At 45.4% G+C, this 19,759-nt stretch overlaps 1 protein-coding gene across 1 annotated transcript in view; it reads left to right on the top strand.

The window, feature by feature from the left end:
* Positions 1 to 19,315, top strand: part of MAMLD1 (mastermind like domain containing 1) — a gene marked incomplete at both ends in the record, with an annotated part of 68,986 nt that extends 49,671 nt beyond the window's left edge. Inside the window, 3 exons of the mRNA XM_080352735.1 lie at positions 16,286 to 16,432; positions 17,925 to 18,006; positions 18,297 to 19,315. Of these exons, the coding sequence (XP_080208861.1) occupies positions 16,286 to 16,432; positions 17,925 to 18,006; positions 18,297 to 19,315 (1,248 nt within the window). The remainder of the gene's footprint in view (positions 1 to 16,285; positions 16,433 to 17,924; positions 18,007 to 18,296) is intronic.
* Positions 19,316 to 19,759: the final 444 nt, after the last annotated feature.

Raw genomic sequence — 19,759 nt, 5'->3', positions numbered from 1 at the left:
GCTGGGAAGGGCCCCTTTGGCTCAGCAGACAAAGTGGGCAGTCAGACAGCCCCTTTCCTGAATCCCAGGCAGGCACCAGACGGCTGAAGGAAGAGAGGCACCAGGCTGAATTAGATTGCCTCCTGCTTTGGACAGTAAGGCAGAGAGGCAGGCTTAATTGCTTTGCAGCTGTTCATTTTTTCCCCTTCTCCCTCCCCTGCCCTCCTCGCCCTCCTCCCAGCTGACCCCAGCAGCAGCCGCAGCCCCAAGGAAACCTCCCTAACTTGGGGAGAGGTATCAAAGGCTTCTGGACTTTATCAGCCTTTATCTCAAATCCAGCAGCAAATGGGCAGAGAAAGGAAAGTGTTAAGGAAAAAAAGCCTCTTCAGCTGTAACCTAGTAATTTGTTGCTTTTTTTCTGGGTTAGTTTGTACACCGGATTCTGAAGGCTGCTGGTGGCCAGGGGTAGGCTGGGACAGGGGACAGGGCAGCGACAGGCAGACGCTTCGGGTGGCATCCTTTTGGGAGGGGCAGCTGGGTGTCATCGGTGGCGGGTCCTGGCATCCTGTCCCGGTGGACAAACCCGGAGAGCTTTGAGCCAGCCCCCTGCGATGTGGCACTCCCCGCAGCAGGATGTACCAGACATTTGAGATTTCCTCTCCGGAGCTGCAGTGCTCGTTACAGAGATCTCCCAGGCTGCTGCCAGACAGTGTGAATGTCACTGGGGTTGATTTGGTGGTGCTCTCACCTGCATAAGAGCCTCAGCACTGAGATGTTATTGATCTGACTATTAAAGGAAAAGCTTTTTTGAACCTTGGAGAACTTGCAAGGGTCTGCAGCCCTCAAAAACTGGCTCAGGCCAGACTTGCCGATTTGCATGTGTCTCATCATCCCAAACTGTCTGAACCTCATGTTTGTTCAGGAAACAGAGCTTGTTTTCTTAATTGTTCTCACTCCACTCCCGGATTTAAAAATTTAAAAACGTGTTTCCGTGCTGTAGCAATGAGCCTGCAGTCGGCTTTCAGCTCACCTGCTTTGCAGAGAGGAGCTTTGCTCGTCTGCTGCTCGGCCAGCCTGCCTGGCTCTGTTCACCTCCAGCAGCAATGTCAAGCTAACCCAATTTTGCAGCTGGTATCAAGTGCCAGAGGCAAGCTCTGTAGATGTCTCTTTAATTCCTGCACTTGTAGAATTTAGTATATATTTTCCCTCCAGTTCTACTGACTCACACAGTACTTGGGGGAGGAGGCAGAGGGAGAACAAGAAGGCTATAACCCAGGTCTAATTTACTCATCTGGTAAAGCCAGTCATCAGTGAGCCTTGCCCCTCTCTGTCCACAGAGATAGTCCCTCTCGAGAGCCTATTTGGCCTCCCAGTTATAATTATGGCATCTGTAGTTTTGTACTTGACTGTCCTCCTAGGTCCTCTGCCAGGGTGTCGTGTCTGGGTGGTAGCATTAAAATGTGAAATGCCCAATGAGCCGACATACAAGGCAGGGCATGTATCCCCGTGTTGTTCGGGAGCATGGGCTGTCATGGCACGCTAATCTCTTTATATAGGACATATTTGCTCCTTATTTTTTATGATATCCTTATAACAGCATAAACCAGAGCTTGAGGTGGGCACCAATACAGGTTTTTGACAGGTTTCTTTTAAGGCACAGAGCTGTAATGAGGATCTTTGCTCAGGGCCACTGGAGAGATGGAGGGTGTCATTCCTGGAAAGGTAGCACAGCTACCAGATGCTTTGGTGGTCAGAGGGATTTGTGTCTGTAAGGAATGGATTTAGAAATGAGGTACAGTAGCATCTAAGTGAATATTTTTTTTTATCTAATCTGTTCAACATGCAGTCTACAATAGCTGTGCCAGTTAGATTTGAATTAAAACCAGCTCCACAAGGTACAAAGACTCTCGAGCCTCATTGCTGGAACCGGAAATCCATTGTGGCGTCCTGATTAGTGCTGGTGAAATCGGAAACCTTTCTCGGCGCAGATAGCAATCTCACAAATGAAAATATAACCTGTTAATCCTGAATTTTAACAAAGATGGTTATGCAACTCCAGGCCAAATCCAGGTTGTGTCCTATCTGGGTGCCACTTGGTCAGAAAGGATTTGCTGACAGGGAAGGTGAGATTGCACCCCTGCAGTACCATCTCCCAAAAGCACCCCTGATTTATGCCAGGTCAGTGGCCAGATGCAGGAGGGAGGGGTGCAGGGGGGTGAGGCTCAGTGCAGAAATTGGGGTTCACATGTTGGGACCTTTGAAACTCTTGGCTGAAGTATCTTAAGACAAGGCCTCTGTTTAATGTTCCTCCCCACGCCAACCACTGCTGCCAAAGGAGGGGTGGTCTGGCTGGGGCCATCCGAGCTTTTGCAGTCCCATAATAGTCTCTATAATTATGGGTAACAGTAGGTTCTGGGTTTTTTTTTCCTATGTTAATAACAAGTTCCAGGGTATAAATAACTCTGCAATTAAAACAAGACACCTAACGATTTACCATTTGACACCTATGCAGTCTGCCGGAGTCTTGCCTGCACAAGGTATTTTTTTTCCTGCCCTGAATATTTTATAATTGTTTGAAGAGTACATGGATGCTCCAGTCATTAAGAAATGCCAAGCAAGGTATATTGTGGCACCAGAGAGCAGAGAACATATAGCTATGCCTGTGCTGAGGCCATAGAGAGCTCTCCTTTCAAAGGCGCAGTGATGGTTTGTTTGACTACTTTTGTGTATTGACCTTTGTTTTTTAAGAAAAACACAAACAATCAGAATTGCTTTATTGTAGAATCCATTAACTCCTTCAGGGTCTTTGTGGTGTCTGTTGATAAGAGCCACACACGTGTGGCCATGTACCGCAGCCTGTGAAACACTTCTGCGCTCTGCTGCATTCGGATGTTTGCAGGCGGATGCTGCATGTCCCTTGCTTTGGGAATTTGGAAGAGCCAGTCTGTATGTAAAAACAGGTGGAAATAGGCCTGGGGACTCTAGTCACACTGTCCAAGGAGACAGGGGCTGTGGGGAGAGAGGAATTCGTCGCTGCTTTCAGTCGGGAGGCACAGTGCGCAGCTTCTCATTTCCAAGACTGGCTGTGACGTGTTTGATGCGGAGCCTGCTAATGGAGTTGCTTAAATATACAAGCATGCCTAAAAATGTAAAAATAAAAGCAGTGCTATTTTAAGACTGTAGAATCAGTGATTATAAATAGCCCAAGTGGTGTGTTACTCCTAGCTGGGTGTGTCGGTCCTAAAACATCACCACAACTGTCACTTCCCTTTGAAGCAGTTTGTTGGCTAATGGCCGTGGCAGCGGAGCCTCCCCTGCATTTCCACGTTCTCTCAATAAGCACAGGTCAATGATAAGATGCTTTCCAGGCTGATGTGGCCATCACACAAGCCCTTGCTTTGCCGACTCGGGCCAGTGAGCACACGTGAATGGAAAGGTGCGTGCACGCTGGCAGGGAACGCTGGGGCTGGGTGGTGGGAAGTAGTGTCAGCAGGGTGACGCGGAGCTCGCTCTGCTGAGCACAAGCCGTGGAGCCAGGGCTGCTGAACCCTGGACAAAAGGCAAAATAGTTCCTTAATTAAGCACTGGCTTGGAACTTGTGAGATGTGAGTTTAGTGCTCTCCATTGTCAGCCTTCCTCTGCAACCACTTGGGATTCATCCTCCTGCTCCCATCATTTAGGCTCCTCCTGTGGCCCATGAAGAAAAGGTCTTTGGAGGATAATTTCACCTCACCCTAAATTGCACCTCTGAGATGTGATGGATGGTCTGCAGTGAGGGAAGCCTGGACAACACGCTTAGGCTTGACACTTGTCTGCTGGGGGTACCTTTATTCTCCGTCTTTAGAAGGAGCAGCAGCTCTGGTGATCCGATATACAAAAGTCTGTGAAGTTGAAAATCATTTAGGTACCTCAAATAGCTGACTTCTGCCTCAGAAAGCATTTTTTGTTTCTGTCTGGTTTTCCAGTGCAGTGGCTGGAAAGAAGTACCTTTGCTGGTGTTCTGTCACCTCACTACCATGGGCAAGGGGCTGTGGGACAAACTGTTCTCTGGTGGCTGTTTCCAAGAAGAATTCTGGCTGACTCCTGCACCAAGTAATGATACATTTATTTGCATTATATGGAGCCAGGAGACGTCTTTGGGTGATAGGGATCTGGAGACTAGTAAACAAAAGAAGGCAATGTTGGAACTCCAACTAAGAAGGCTTGTTTGGGTCTAAAGAAAACAACTATAAAAACCAAATAATTATGGTGTTCAGAAAGGTCTGCAGCAGTCTATCTCAGGACAAGGTGCAAATGTTTCTGCCAAGCCCCTACACGGGTAGGATGCCAAAATCTGGGTTATTCTTAAAGGGATCTCTAAGCAGCCTGTACCCAGAAGGTGAAGAAAAAGGAGCTTGTTGGCCACTCCTCCTTTTCACAATAGAGAGAAATGGGCCAAGAAGCTTTCTTGGTATAGCTGAGTCTTCCCCAGAAAGGCAGAGCTTATTTTGTGTTCTCTCAGCGGAGGAAAGCTTGCAAATAGGCTGTGTCTAGCATCTCTAAAAGAATCAAAACACCTTGGTATCTGAAGGTTTCTAAGAGTTCATACTGAATTCTTCCTCTGTAACCTGATCATAACACAGAGGAGCTGCGTCCCAACATGGTGCTCCCATAGCGCAGAACGAGCCACTTATATTTTATGGTGATAGAGAAGATGTTTTCCGTCAAGAAATGAATGGGGACGACAGCAGTGACAAATAAAGATCTTACGGGTTCAAAACTGATAAGCTGACTGCTTTCTTTTCAAGCTTGGATGTCTTGAACTAACCACCTAGAAACAGTACTTAGGTCAATCTGCTGACTGTGGTGGGCACTTGTGTTCTCAGCACTGCTGACAATCAGGGCGCTTCTAGGAAGTTGTCTGGACGTGGATATGAAAAGTTACAAAAAAGTGCCAGCTCAAAAATTAAAGCCTTCCTCTGAAAGTGAAGTTGTTACTTCAGTCTGAAAATCGGGACTTCTATTGCTCGCTATGGTCAGAGTTGCTCCTGAAGGGCAACAGAGGGCTCCTGGTCTGCCTTGTCTTTTTTCTTTTACGCTCCTTGTCTTTTTTGTGCTCCTTTTCTTTTACACTGAACTCTTAATTCTGCCTGCATTTTACTGCAGATTAGCAGGGAGTGCAGCGCAGAGCCCGAGACCCCCGGGGCAGAGCGAGTGCCCAGATCTCTGCCCTGGCCCTGGGCTGTGCTCACAGACGGGTCTGCGGCGCTGGGAGGATGCACACACACACACACACACACACACACAGTTACGGTATGAAGAAGCTCAGTTTGCTTTTTACTCCCCCCTCCCCTCTTCTTCTTTTGTATAATTATTGCAAAACAGGCACAAATGAGTGTGTCACTTTAAACCATGAAACCACTTAGTCCGTAAAGACAGATTTGGCGTCTTTGTGCTGGCAGTGACAGGGCAGTGCAGCGCTCCATAGTGATCCCACTGTTCTCCCTCTGCTCCACACCCCGCCACCGCTCCCCACCCCCTCCGAGATTTGCTCCGTGTTTGCCTGCCTCTGTTTTTGTGGTTGGTAACCAGCAAAAGAATGGAATGGATTTAATGATTTGTTGGCTGCGGTGCCGGCGTGATTAAGTCAATAAAGCTGCAAGCTGAAAACAGACAGTGTAGTTACAGTATATGACTTTAACCTTGTTAATGCATGTTTATGTCCTCCTGCCCACTGTATAGCTGTATGTTGCATAAAGAAGATCTGACCAATCTTTAACCCATTAAATAATTCATAAAGTGAGAGCAGACATCAGCTACTTGCGGAGCGGATCAGTAACCATGGGGTCAGCAATAACTTTGGCTCCCTGGACCGTATCCAGCATGTTTAAACTCTGGTGATGTCACCAGCCAGGCTTCTAACCTTAATCATTTGGATGGGAACAAAGGGAAGTTAACTGTTGACATGCAATGTCTCTGTAGAAGAAACACTTAAAAGTGCTCTGCAACATCTCTGCCTCACTGGGAACATGGACTAGCTCCAGCCTCCTCGCTTCTTTTACATGATTCCCTCTCTCCTTACAGCAGAAGTGTGGCTGGGCAAATGTTCAAAGGCACACGTTTCTTCAACTTCCATTATCTTAAGTGGCAGAGGCCCCAAAATCCCATAGAACTTCAGGGGATTGTTGGCTGATTTGAGAAGATGGTATCTGGAGGCACTTGGGCGTTTTTTTCAGCGTGGATAAATTTTGAATGAAAAGTATCTCCTGCCATGCCAATGACAGAGAAGGACATATAATGGGGATGGATGGAGGCAGAAGCCAGGGATGTGGGAAAAGTTGTCGAGGGAAGCAGGGCTGTTCTCACTGCAGTAAAAGGTCTCACAATAAAATATCAAGCAGGACTTGCAGGAAGATTGTAGGATTCTCACCCATAAATACCTCAGACAATCTCTTCTTTTTGTACCAGCACACAGCCCTCTTCACACAGCTCCCAGCTGGGCACCGAGGGATTTCCCTGGTGCAGCGATGTCCGTAGTTGTTGCAGCAGCTTCTTTCGCTAGCACAGAAGGAGCAAGTCATGGGATCACGGGGCGTGTGGCTGTGACATGCTGCGCTCCGCTGGTCCGTGCAGCCAGGTTAGAGGCCCCAGGGGACCATTACAACTTGGTGTAGTTTAGTGCTCCTCTGAGATGCAACCAGCTGTGGCCGGACCCGGAGGAGAGATGCAGAGAGGACACGACAAAATCTCATACGTGGAATGAAGCAGAAAAAGCCCTTCCACCTCTTGCCGGTGGGCAGCATGGAGCGCAGTTCTGCTGCAGGTCTGTGGGGTCATCACCCAAGGACATGGGAGATGCACCGTTTTAGGAGGCTGAAGAAATAACCCCATGCTGCCTGGGAACTGAACCTCAGCCTCCTGTTCAGGGAGTAACTTTAATTCTTTTTATGGTGAAACTGAGACGAGGGAGAAATTAAGCGACCTGTCCATAGTCACCTGAAGAAACTATGTATGATGGAACTGGAAACTGAACCTGGTCATTCAAGCCCCAGTCCATATGGCCAGCTTTTATCCTGTGACTCAGTCATGAAGCAAACTTAACATTCAGGATCGTCTCCTTTAGAGGTAGCTTGGGAGTTCACCTTTAACAATCCCATTTGCTACATCTCCTTCTGACAAATTGTGTGCTCACAGTCTTATGAGCTGATGTTCCACTGTGTGTGCAACGGGACACTCGCTTGTGCAAGTAAACTTATCAGAGGCTCGTGTGCCAGTCTGCACGGTGTGTGTCCAGGTGTGCTTGCAAGCACATCTCTATGATGTGCCCATCTTCGTGTCTAGGACTATTTGGCCTATTAAAGGCACACAGGTAAGAACTCTCACATGATTATTTGTGAGGCAGACGGCTGTGTACAGCAGAGCATGTCCCAGAATGCACCATATCAGCCCAGGAGTGAGTTTTCCAGGTGCCAAAAGATACACACCTTGAGCTGGAGATGAGAGCTTGGACCCTCAGTCTGCTGTTGCCAGCATCTGCAGCCAGATACTGGGAGAAAAAGTGACTCCCAGAGCTAGTGCTGATTATTCTTTATCACTCACTTATTCCCTGTTGTTTTATCGGTGTGCTAATGAAGACTGTCATATTAATTTACCCTGTGCTTTTTTGTCGTTGTTGTTGGTTGGTTAGTTTGGCTTTGCCATAATCCAGAGCAGCAGTCTCTGCTTCAGAGAAGATGCTCTGAAATTTATGGCAAGTCACATGTGATCTGAGTAGAATTTCCATGTTCCATTTTCTTAGTTTTTAGCTTGGAATGTTGTGTGATGCGCCTGAAAATATTTCCTTGCCAGTCTATTGATTTCGATGAATGAACCCACATATACCTAGTGATGTTTTATTATCACTCACCCACCATAGGGTATGTAGCAGCTGGTAATTTTTGTGCATTGACTGAATTTTTTTTTCTGCTTGATGGAAGACAGAGTCGCTGCAAGCATATGCTAATGCTGAATGGGGGGGTCCCAACTTCTGACCCATAGCTAATATCCTGCAAGTCACATGAAGCTACCAAGGATTCTTGAGCTGGAGTTCGAAATGCCTATGTTATCAGCAAATAAACACCATTAATTGCTTCTAATATGTCATGTAGTGGTTAAATGACAAGATCCTTATTAATATGCATATATATCAGCCTTTTCAGTGTGTGTGAGGGGGAGTATGAAGTGGTTAAATTATTTAAAATTAGTGGGTAATATTTACAGGAAGGCATAAAGAACTGTCAGTTGAGGAAAGCAGCATTTTATGTTCTTGTCCCGGATGACCTTGCTCCAAGGACAAATCAGAGCTTGATGAAATGAAGCTGCAGATGGCTAGTGATCTCCACTCTGTAATAATGAAATGACACAGGAAAAAAAATGAGACATCTACAGTTTGTAAATACAATCTGAATGGAAGGGGGGAAAAGGAATTTTTAAGGGGAGATTGAGTTGACTTGGTTACAGCAGTTCAGCTCCGGGTGTTTTAATAATAATTTCCATTTAAAAAAATAATGGAATTGCTCCTTGTTCCACATGCTCAAGGTCACCTTAATACGTTTTGCTTTTTTAACATGTCAATATCTTGGTTTTAAAAATTTGATCATGAGGGCTACCTAGTCACAGCCTACTTTGTATTCATTATTTTAGCATATTATTTATCACTGCATTTTGTTTTGTATGTCATGGTGGTAATTTTTGGCATCTGGGTAGTTGACCTGCTACAACCATTTTAGGTGTTTGAATAGTTTCATCTGTTAGGAAAGAGTAAGATTGTGAGAGGTTTAATACTGAAAAAGTGATGTGATACTTTGTGCCAGAGCACGCTTTGTTTGTGCGCTTACAGGAGTATATACTGGTGGGTTTTGCATGTGGGCAGGTTTTCATGCAAAGGGCTTCTCAGAAGCGGTTCGGCAGCCAACTGCTATTGGAAGTCAACAAGACTTGGGCATCTGCCTCTGCAGATTGAACCTTTGCATGGAAAGGAAAAAGAAATTCATGGAAATATTAACTTAGAGAAATCAAGGGATTTGCAAGCCTCTGTGATCCAGACCACCTCACTGCTGTTCACAGAGCTTTTTGGAAATGGGCAGGTAGAGAACTGATTTCTCCCATTAGCTCAAGTTTTCCTGACTTCCACTTTATTAAAGTGAAATCTTCACCTTTTTTTGATCAGATCTTTTCTGTTCTCCCTAATACATAAATCCACTAGGCAGTTATTGCATTTCTCTGTAGAAGCTTTTGCTGTGTGCTGAGCTAACCCAGCTCCTTTTGAATCTCATTGACACCTCTGAGAGCACGCCTTGACATAACACAAGGATTACTTGAGTCAAACCACTTTATAGATATGAGATGTTGTAGTTTGTCATCACAGCTAACGCAACCTTGTAGAGACGAGCAGAAGGACTACCGGCCAAAATTGGGTGAGATAAATACAGTTTTAGATTATCTCATTGAATTTATAGGCAAGCTGCCCTCCATGGGAACAAGAGCATGGTGTCAAGGGTTGGAGAATCATGATAGCTGTACAAGCCAAATATAAATATTTTGTTCTTTGCAGAGAATTCAATTTTGGGTCTTGACAATATGTTATATAGACAGGTACAAAACACCCACCTCTGTATCTTTGGGTGTATACACATAGAAACAATACCAGACCCAGTTTATGCAGTGCAGTGGTACAAAGACTTCTGGGGATGAGTCCAGCCCCATAGCATTGCTCTCAGGTGGAAGAGAAGTGTGTTAATGCTGTGGGTACCATGGTCCCATTGCCTTCAGGGTCTGTCAGACCCTCTGTGGGTTTCCAGTCCTGCTGAAAGGTTTGTCTTTCACTCAGGATGGTGGAGCAAAGCTGTTGCGTGGGCTGCCTGCACCTATGGCCTGGCAGTTCATTGGGGCCAAAGGATCTATTTGCATGGGACCTGCTGTTGCTGGAGTCTTGATCGTGCCTCCCTTACAAGCACGGCAGTCCCTGGGCAGGTGTGTGTGTCTGTGATACACCAGCTCTTCTGTCCATGTTCTGCCTCGGGGTCTTGGCTGCTCCCAAAGCAGTTTCCCATGCTCTAACAACATGGTGCCGGTAACAGCATCACAGCTTGATTTCAACTTGCCTGCTAAGGGATGCATTTTCATCTAAGAGAGAAAAAGTCACTGTTGAAATAATTCACTCTGGATTTTCTGTCTTTCTGTTTCTCTGATTATTCCTGCTCTTCAACAGCATGTTTTCATGGATGAAACCAGCTCTGAAAATATTGGTAGTGTTTTTGCACAAAAGCTTTAACTAATATGATTTTTTTTTAAGAGCGGAAATAGGCTCAGTTTCCATCTTATTAAAATCATGGGTGGATTTTTAAAAGCACTTTCGATACTTTGATAGGATTTTGTTTTGTTTAGAATGGCAGGTAATATAAAAGCAGCTATAGGGAAATGAGTGTTTCATCTGGTTTGCTTGAAGGGAGGAGACTCTGACAAAATTGCTAGCCAGGTGTGCTGATCTTGTCATTGCTCCTAGCAAAGAAGGGGGACTACCTTTGAAGGAAGCTGTGCATGCTTGTACCGTAGGAAAAGAAAGAGAGTGGTTTTTAAAAACAAAACCATGTGTTCGTGGATCACTTACAGTGTTCAAACAAAGCCTTTTCCTGACTGACAGCCACCAAGATAAGCTTAGAAACTTGAGTCTGTTAGTATTTCATATGCTTGTATGTCAAGTAAATGGGTGAAAGACAGGTAAAAAAGGATCCACTGACCTGCACAGTTTGTTTCATCAATGTTCATACATTCTGTTAAAACAAACAAGCAAACAAACAAAAAGCTTTGGAGCGTTTCTGAACTGAAAGGCTGTTTTATCTTGAAGAGCATCTCTGAATTGTGAGCAGAATTGAGGAGAGAAAAAAGACAGAAACCTTCCAAAGAGCAAATGGAGAGTTTTGTTAAAGGCAAGTAGCACATGTAACCCCTGACTTCAGCATGAAGCAAATGAAGATGGCATCTCACAGCCACCGCACTCTTTAGTGGGCTGACACGATCATTCTGCCTAACCATGACCCTGGATTTTGTTTGCTTCATTTGCATGCATTGACCAAGCAGGCTGACCATCTTAGTCTCTACTTGGATTGACAGATGTGGAGGAAATGATCCTCCTTTGTCAAGGTGGTGTCAAGATTTTCTATGGGGTTGCACAAGGTTATTACACACCAAGAATCTACATGTGGCTTTTCTGTAGATCTAAACACCAGAGATTTTACATGCAGTTCTATGGTTGAGCCAACTTTAATAGTATTAGTGTTTTAATTGCTTAGTCTGTAGGATGTATAGAGTGTTTGTGACTGCAAGTCTTAGTCCTGGACGTCAGATTGAAGTGCTGCCCAGGCATGAAAGTCCCACCATGGCGATGCAGCACACCTACTAGTCAGGGACGAGGCACTGGCGGGCAGGCGGGAGACAAGGAAGCGCAGGGGCATTAGTTTGAAACTAGTATTTGCATTTCCTCAGCTGAGCACAGAACTCCCCATACATAACAGATGTTCTTAAAGTACAGAACAAAACTTGATTAATGAAGCTTCACCTCGCCCCTAGAGAACAGCTGTCCCTGCCGTGAATACGGATCCACCTGAAGTCCCTGGCCAAGCAGCCGAGGCCTCGGAGCGGATCAGCACAGGCTCCTGTCAAGTCCTGTAGCCATGGTTTTCCTTTGTTTTTGTTTGTTTGTTTGGCTTTTTTTTGTTTGTTTGGTCTGTTTTTTTCTGTGTGATGTCTCAGTAAATACTTCAAGCTGAGTTATCTTTGGTTAAAAATGAAACAAACAAGCAAACAAACAAAACTAACTGATGGAAAAGGCAGTTTGTCCCTTTCTCATATTTACAGCTAAATCTACCCCGAGCAACCCAGTTTGGTCTTTTATGCTGAGGTGCTGTGGCTCGTGTCAACAACTATTTGGTTTTAAGCTCTATAATTACTGGATTCAGCTGGATGCCCCATTGAAAGCAGAGGGAATATTTTTCAAATCAGCAATGTCTTTTGAAATGGAAGAAACTTTTTAAATGCAGGTACTACAGGCATTTTTAATTAGGCGTGTTTCTATTCTTCCACTAGCTGCTAATGCTTTCAGTCAGGAAGTGCAGTTCTTCCCTGATTCTGCAAATATCTAGCGAAATTCGCAGAGCTGCCTGTCTCTCTCTCAGTAACCTTGCTGTGACCTGGTTATCTGTTAGAACCGCAAAGAATTCTGTCCCTAATTAGTCCATCTGTTAACTATTGAAATTCATGGCTTAGTTTTATTGTCTGGGTCTGTAACATAATGCTGAATGGTCTCACCTGGCAGCTTATTTCTTGTAAAGCAAATGTGCCTTTCCAAGAGCCATTTTGGTGCAGATAACTGTCTTTTCAGCATTGGACAAATGACTCTGTCTAGCAGCCTGCAGTCCCCTTCATGCCCTCACTGAAATAAATTGTACATCTCCAATAGCTCTGGGCTTAAGTCAATACAATTTAACATGTACATTTCTTTGTTATATTCTTTGGAGTTACACTGTAAGAGCAGATGGGAAAGTTTAATAATGATAAATGAGTTTAGTGTTTTCACATAGTCCTGAAAAAACAATGAATGTTCTTTATTAAAGATTAGAGGGATTTTAACATATTTGCGAAAGAGTGATTAAAGCTCTAACTCAGATCCTTAGAAAGTCTTGCTTTTAAATTCTTTTTGGACTGTTTGTTAATGAGGATTCAGAGGAATTAGGGGCCATAAATTTCTTCATTCTCGCTTAAGTGAAGCCACAAAGTGATTACTGGATATATAAATAAGTGCCGAGGACTGGAGTTTATCAGCCGCGTTCACACAGAACCGTGTATCTTTGTGCTTATTTACTGCCGTTGTGCATCTTGTACATAATCACATGATGGAGCTGGACAGGTCGAGCTTATCAGCGGGTTTTTAGAAGGATGTAGATTCATAAATATACGTGGTAGATCTTAATGGCACTGTTTGCACTCTTTGCATTAAGCGTGTGCTCGAATGTTGTGTTGGCCCAGACCCAGACTCACTGCAGCTGGACGCAGGGATCTGCAGATGCGTTTGCCCACCCTGGGCAGCCTGTGCACAGGCTGGGTGGCTGGGAGGGACTGGTTTCACTGGGCTGTCCAGTGGCTTTTACAATTACAGCCAGTGGTAGAATACTGACACAAACAGGATACATTCCTGCAAACCTGGAACCTGATTCTTCTCTCCAAGTCAGAGCAGTGAAGCTTGCCCCAGTGCCTTTTGAACAGAAATTGCCATACTGGAAAGCCCAGGGAGAGCTGCAGGAGCTCCAGATCTGCTGTGCCACAGTTTGCCTAGCAACAGAAATACATGCTCTCCAGTTCTAGGTCCGCACAGCATGCCATTTGGCTAGAAATTCAGCCCATTTGATACTGCAATCTGAATTTGCTGGGTGAATGGCAAAAAAACCCTCATACCTACGTACACTTTTTTTCTCTTAAAAAACATGAAGAATAAGAATCCCCTGTAGCCATCTGTATCCTTCAGTGTAGCTGGCAGCTGGCTCAGCTGCACGGCACTTTGGCTGTGAATATCCACTTCCATCGTTCCCGACTTTGAGACGAGAATCCTTCTCCCTTTGCTGTCTTCCTGGATTTTAAAATGCGATAGTCTGAACTATAGACAAGTTAAGATTATGGCTTGTTTGGCATGCCCTTACTATGGGAAGGAAAGTGATTTTTCTTGGGGAGTGATGAAAAGGAAAAATGTTTAAAGTTCATTAACCTTTGGTACAGATAGCAGTGTCCTTTCGACTACACCAGAGCTATTCTTAGTCCTGACGTTTAGGTGGTTATTTTTTATTGTAAGGAAATACAGTAGTTCCCACTAGTGGTGAAAAGAGAGAACTTTTTCCTTTTTCTTTTTTTTTCTTTTTTTTTTTGCTTAACCTAAATGTGAACTGTAGAACGCAAATTTTTTAATTCATTTCTTGTCTTCCCATCTACACTACTTTGTCCTAATTTCCCCAAAAGCAAAATTTATATCTGTAGATTGTTTCTTTACTGGCTAATTAAGTGTTATACAACTTTGCTCTGAAAAACTCAGCAACCTATTCTGTGTATTTGCAAATGAATTTCGCTGATTGTCATTATTGCTATAGGGTGCCTGCAGAAAGTCCCATATAATTAAGCTGTTGTACTGCCACAGCACAAGAACTGCAATTAATAATGTGATTTACACTTCTGTAACATTAATAATATGGAAAAATCAACATTATCTTCTTGATGATGCTTAGGAGAAATTAGAATGAGGTGGACATGATTAGGAAAAGAGACTTTAATGTTATGACTTGTTAATGCAATAGCCCTGAGCAAGACATCAGAATGATTGTCCTTGCACTAAACTCATTTGCTTCAGTAAGCACAGACCCTCTGCACGCAACAAGACAAGTTTGGAGGAAATTGGATAGATGGCAGGGATTTTGGTGGTATGAACATTTCAGTGTCTTTCATGTGCAGAGTACACAAACTGAATCTCTGCACTTTCAAATATTCCCCTAGAGGCAATCTGCATTATTCAAAGCTTAACTGTAGCTGCAGAATCATGTCTGACATGAAAGCAGAGTGCTAGCTTTACATGAACTTTCATATTTACATCTGCAGTAAATCATATTTACTTTTTTCCTACCCTCCCTCTTTTTCTGTGGCAGACAAGGAGTAAAATGGGTAGGAGGGAAGGAGGAGGAGGAGACATGTCCAGCAGAATTGTAAGCAAAGCACCAGTAATAAAGTCTAGTCATATGAGACTGCCCATGAATAGGAATGATAATGAGAGCAGTGATGAGCTGCAGGTTTGTGTCTTTTAGTAAATTATCTAGCAGGCATTTACATTTCATCAATTGTGCTTCTGCATAATAGACCAAAGTGCTACAACAAAAGGAGGCACCATAAAAATTAGTCATTTCAGTGACCTTCTTGGTAATCGCTCTTACAAAGAATATCTTGGAAGGAGTTGGGTGATTCCTCATGGTGAAACGGCTGTGGAAAGGTGCCCCAGGCCCGAGAAGCTTGCCTGGTGACAAATGCCTTCCAAGGCTTTCTTCTGGCAACTCTGAAACATGGCTCGTATCCTGTTTTCTCCTTCTGAGCATGCTTCTAATTGTCAGATGTCAAAAGGCAACAACCATTTTCTTCTTGCTTATCTCCTGATAACATTGATTCTCAAACAAAGGATGTGGGCTTCCATTCTGAAAACAAAGGAAGCATGGCCCAGCTAAGGATGCTGGATATAATATACATACTTCTCCCTGCCAATAATAACAAAGCATCATAAATAATGTAGAAGCTGGATGTGAAAATGGAGAAAGGGGAATACACTGGTACTGCTGGTCCTGGGTGCGGCACGCACTTGTCCTCAGTGAGGCCCTGACTTCCACTTCGTTTTTCTCTTGTATTTCCCTGACTACCTGCCAGCTCCTAAGATGTTTAGCCTTCAGTATTTTTAAAATTCTTTTTCCCTTTTGCGTTGTGTCTTCATCATGTTCTTGTGATTTTTTTTTTTTCTCTTCTCCCCACAATGCTCTTTTTTTGAAGTCAAATCTTCAGCTGGTGAAAGTCAACTCAGATCTTGCACTGAGGACTTACAGCAAGGCCAGTTTGCACCAGCCAGGAATCAGCCCCACGGCATTGCTGACTTGTGCCCAGCCGTGACCTGACCGGCATTTTTATATGTTCTCCTCTCCTTTCACAATTAGCTCTTCTCATTTGTCCAATCATGGAAACCACAAGAGCCACTTCAATCCCAGGCCCACATCTTCCCCGTCTTTCCAGGTCCCTAGTCCGATGGCACCTTTTCCAACTTCTGCCTTTAGATAGCTGTTTTCTTTTACTGTAGGTTTCTCCTTTATATCAAATTGCCAAATCCTACTCTGGCGCAACTTTTCTTTCCTTATGTCTTTCAGTGTAGCAGTTGGAGAACTGGTGGGAAATGTGACACTTTACTCACATCCCTTCTGCCACCCAGGCAGCCATGTGACTCCAGTAATGGTGGTGAATCAGTCCTGTAGCCTTGGGCTAGTCACAAATAATTTTGAATTAACCTTTTGCTTCTCTCACTTCTTCTTGTGCTGATCCTCAGAAATCAGAGTAGTCCCCTGCCCCTCGCTGTCCTCACTGTGATGTGTGGGTCCATGTGAATGCACAAGGTGTTTTGGCCTTGGGGACAGCCAAAGACTGGAGAGAGGACATCAAGAGGATAAGGGCTTGTGTTGTTATCTCCCTGATGAGATAAATTTTCTTTTTTCATCTTTCTTGGCAGGATCAAAACACTGGAATGGTTGCCAGACTTCAGGAGCCGGGCTCCATCCCAAGCGGAGGCTCTGTGACGGCACCAGCCACGGTGAATGGATACACGATGAGGAACCATTTACTGAAGCAACAAATAATGAAACGACAGCTGATGCAGGTAGGATGCCGACTGCCTCTCTGGGTTCCTGTGCTGTCCGCCTCACTGGGAAGGACAGGACTAACTGGAATGGGGAAATCACCAGTCAGCAAACACTAAGGAGTCACCCTGGAGTTGCTGGGTTGAGTCAGACTGGGGCTGAGGTGGTGAGTCCAGGATGTCATACCCAAGACAGGCTGTGGTCAAGTGCTGCTCAGCATGTCCAAGTGCAGATCTGCCCACTTGTATGCAAGGGAAGGATTCAGTCACCTCCATATCACTGCTGTCATCCTTGGTCAGCTACAGTGCTGGGAGGGAAAATGCAGAGAAAGGAGGCTTGGAGACTGAGTCAGCTCTAAGGAGAGATGTTTCCATGCTTGCCTTTCTCTCTGGTTCCCTGGGGATTTACCAGATCACATGTTAGACTCCAGTTTGTCCTGGAATATGCTGGTCTCTCTAGCAACAGAAGTCCATGTATGAGGTTTGTAACATGCTGTACAAAGGAGCAGGGATGGAGGAATCCCACAGATGACTTGGGTGACGCAGCATTGAACATGTGCCCCTGACTTTCTGAGTGTGCTGCTGGATTCTGGTCAAGGAGACTCATTTCTTTGGATGGGAAATGAGACGAGAAGTAGCTCAGGAAAACCTTCAACCAAGTACTGTCCTGCTCATTGATCAGATTCCCTTTCAAAATCAACTCTGCCTCCTTGTCACAAATTGGCTTCAAGCTTCTCTGTGCTGCTCTAATACAGCAGGACTTCAGCCAGGCCTCAGCTTCTACCATTTGGGGAGAGTTCCCCAGATCACAGCTGCTGTCCACAGCAAGGATGAGAGTGTGGTGGCGAGTTCTGGGGTTAAATGGTGGGAGATGCAAATCATGTCACTTGGAGAAAGCCAGGAATGCCTTGCTCAGGGAGCATCTGCTGAGGATCCCTGACTCGCTCTGGCTCACTGCTTTGTTCTGGTTAGACGTGGCAACCAGCACAAAAGGTGATGGTACAAATGAGCAGAGCCATCCTTCAGACAGGGTAATGGTCACCAGCAGTCTCCTGTTTGGCAATGTGTCCCTGCAATGCTGCCGCAGATTCTGTTCACTAATACACTTTTGGGCACCTTTTGTCCCCGGATCTGGTACTTCAGAGAACACGTCCAAGTAGTCAGCACGAGAAGCACTGTGGAGACATCAGGATTCCTGCAGCTTCTGGCTGTGCTGCACTTCACTTGTAAGCTGGTGAACACAAGGGTCTCCATGTTCATCCAGCTCCCTTGGGCCTTAGGCTGCCTGCACAGCATCTGCTGAAGGCTGCACTTTCTTGTGCTGGGCTGTTGTCAGGACACCTCTGCAAGAAGGGGCATGGGAACAATTAAGATCCGGTCTGAAATGAACTGTCTGGGCTGAGTCTTGTCAGAGGTGTGTGTGTTACAGGAGAAATTGTTAATGGTGACAGTGGCTACACTTCAAGTGTCTGCAAGAGACTGCAGCTTGACTGTTATGCCTCTTGTTTTCCAGGAAAAGCAGAAACAAAACATGCTGGGAGTAACATCTGAGCAGAGGAGTTTGTTTGCAGCTCAGCAATTAAATCAGTTCCAAGGTAAGGAGGGAAGTGGCATGCTATGAAAAGCCTCGAGGAGCCAGGGCCTGCGTTCTGATTAAAAGAGGCTGCTTAATGGCTCTCTGCCCTGAAATAAAAGCATATAACACTTTCTCATATATCATGAGATTCACCCATTTGCTTTTCGCTCCAGTAATAACTATTACAAAGAACACAGAGGAGAGGCCCATGTAATGAAAGAGAAAGATGGAGCAGCAGCCTTTTAAGGCTCTGCCGTGTTTCCAGGGTTGTACGTGTGCTGACGGGTTAACGTGTCTCTTTGTACGCAGCTGTGCCGCAGCCCCTTGCCGCTGACTGCAGCCAGGTGATGCCGGCTCCTCCGCCCAACCACCGCATGCTGCCGTCGAACCCAGCCATGCTCCAGAGCTCCTTGGGCTCTGGCATGGCCCCGGCCACCGCCAGCCAGAGCAGCGGGACCGTGGTGATGATTCCACACAACCCTGGCAAGCAGCAGGAGATTTTTCCACCTAATTCTGACTTTAACATCCCACTGCGGCCAAGCCAGAACTCACTGGGCATGAACTCAGGGTGCCAAACAGTACACAGCCACTCTGCTGTACGGCCGGGGATGCCGATGGCAGGCTTCAGTTCTGGTTCCTTAGCAAATCACTCTGCAACTCAGCAGCACTTCAGGCAGCCGAGTATGCCAAGAATCCCCAATGTCTACCCCAGCTCATCTGCCCAGATGTGGACGCCGACCGCTGTGCCAAGAATGCCAAATCAAAGCCAAATGGATGCCAGCATGCAGCAGTTCTCCGGTAACGCTCTCTTCTCCAAGCAGAGCGTGAGGCCAAGCGCACCGGGTCAGCAGTTCTCCCAGCAGCCTGTCGTGCCGCCTAATCAGATCGCTCCCGGCGTCCAGGTCAGACAGATGCAAAAACTGAGCATGGGGCAGTCTGGCCAGGGCTTGAGCTCAATGAGTAATCAGAACTTGAGACACAGTTTAACCAGAGGACCGTTGCCAGCTATGAATGTTATGAAATCAATGCCACAAGGAGTGTCCAGTTTTAACCAGCTCAATCCTGCCTCAGGCCTTGGCCCGCCCAGCTACCCGGCCGCCGGCCAGCCGCCCGATGCCTTCCCCAGGATGAGCGCGGCGGCCGAGCTGCCGCAGTATGACTTTGTGTCCCAGCACAGCGGCTCCGTCATGCCCACCAACTGCAGCGACACCGACTTCCTCGACTCTCTCATGAAGAACAGCAGCAGCAACGACGAGGAGTGGTTGAACAATCTGACAATGATAGATGACATTTTGGGACAGCACGCTCAAAGCTCTGGGCATGTTTAGCTCAGAGAGAAGCAGTCTCATTGTAAAAAACATACGTGCGACTTCCGAAAAGCAGCAGACAACCCACAAAAGCCGCTGCTTCTTTCAATACAGAATGAAGAGACTCAGCCAATTCTTTGCCTGCATCAAAGTTTAATATTGGCAGTTTTTCAGATGACTGTATATATTTGAATATTTTGTAAATTATGTTTTCCTAAACCTTAAATGTAGAAGTATTTATACTTCTTTGCTGGACTGTTTGTAAATAAATCTATAGCATAACTTTTGGTTTTATTATAGTGATTTCATTATACCTTGTTATAAATATGCAAATAATACTGTTAGTTTCAGTAATACTGTGTATTACAGCATAAACTACTTATGTTTTTGACATAACTTAACACATGAACTAGGGGTGTCATTGCAACCAGACTAAGCAGAAATCAGATGTGGCATCTGTTCTCC

This window comes from Nesoenas mayeri (genome assembly GCF_963082525.1).
Source record: "Nesoenas mayeri genome assembly, chromosome: 13".
In the NCBI taxonomy this organism is placed as follows: domain Eukaryota; kingdom Metazoa; phylum Chordata; class Aves; order Columbiformes; family Columbidae; genus Nesoenas; species Nesoenas mayeri.
This window is presented reverse-complemented; position numbering and strand designations above follow the sequence as displayed.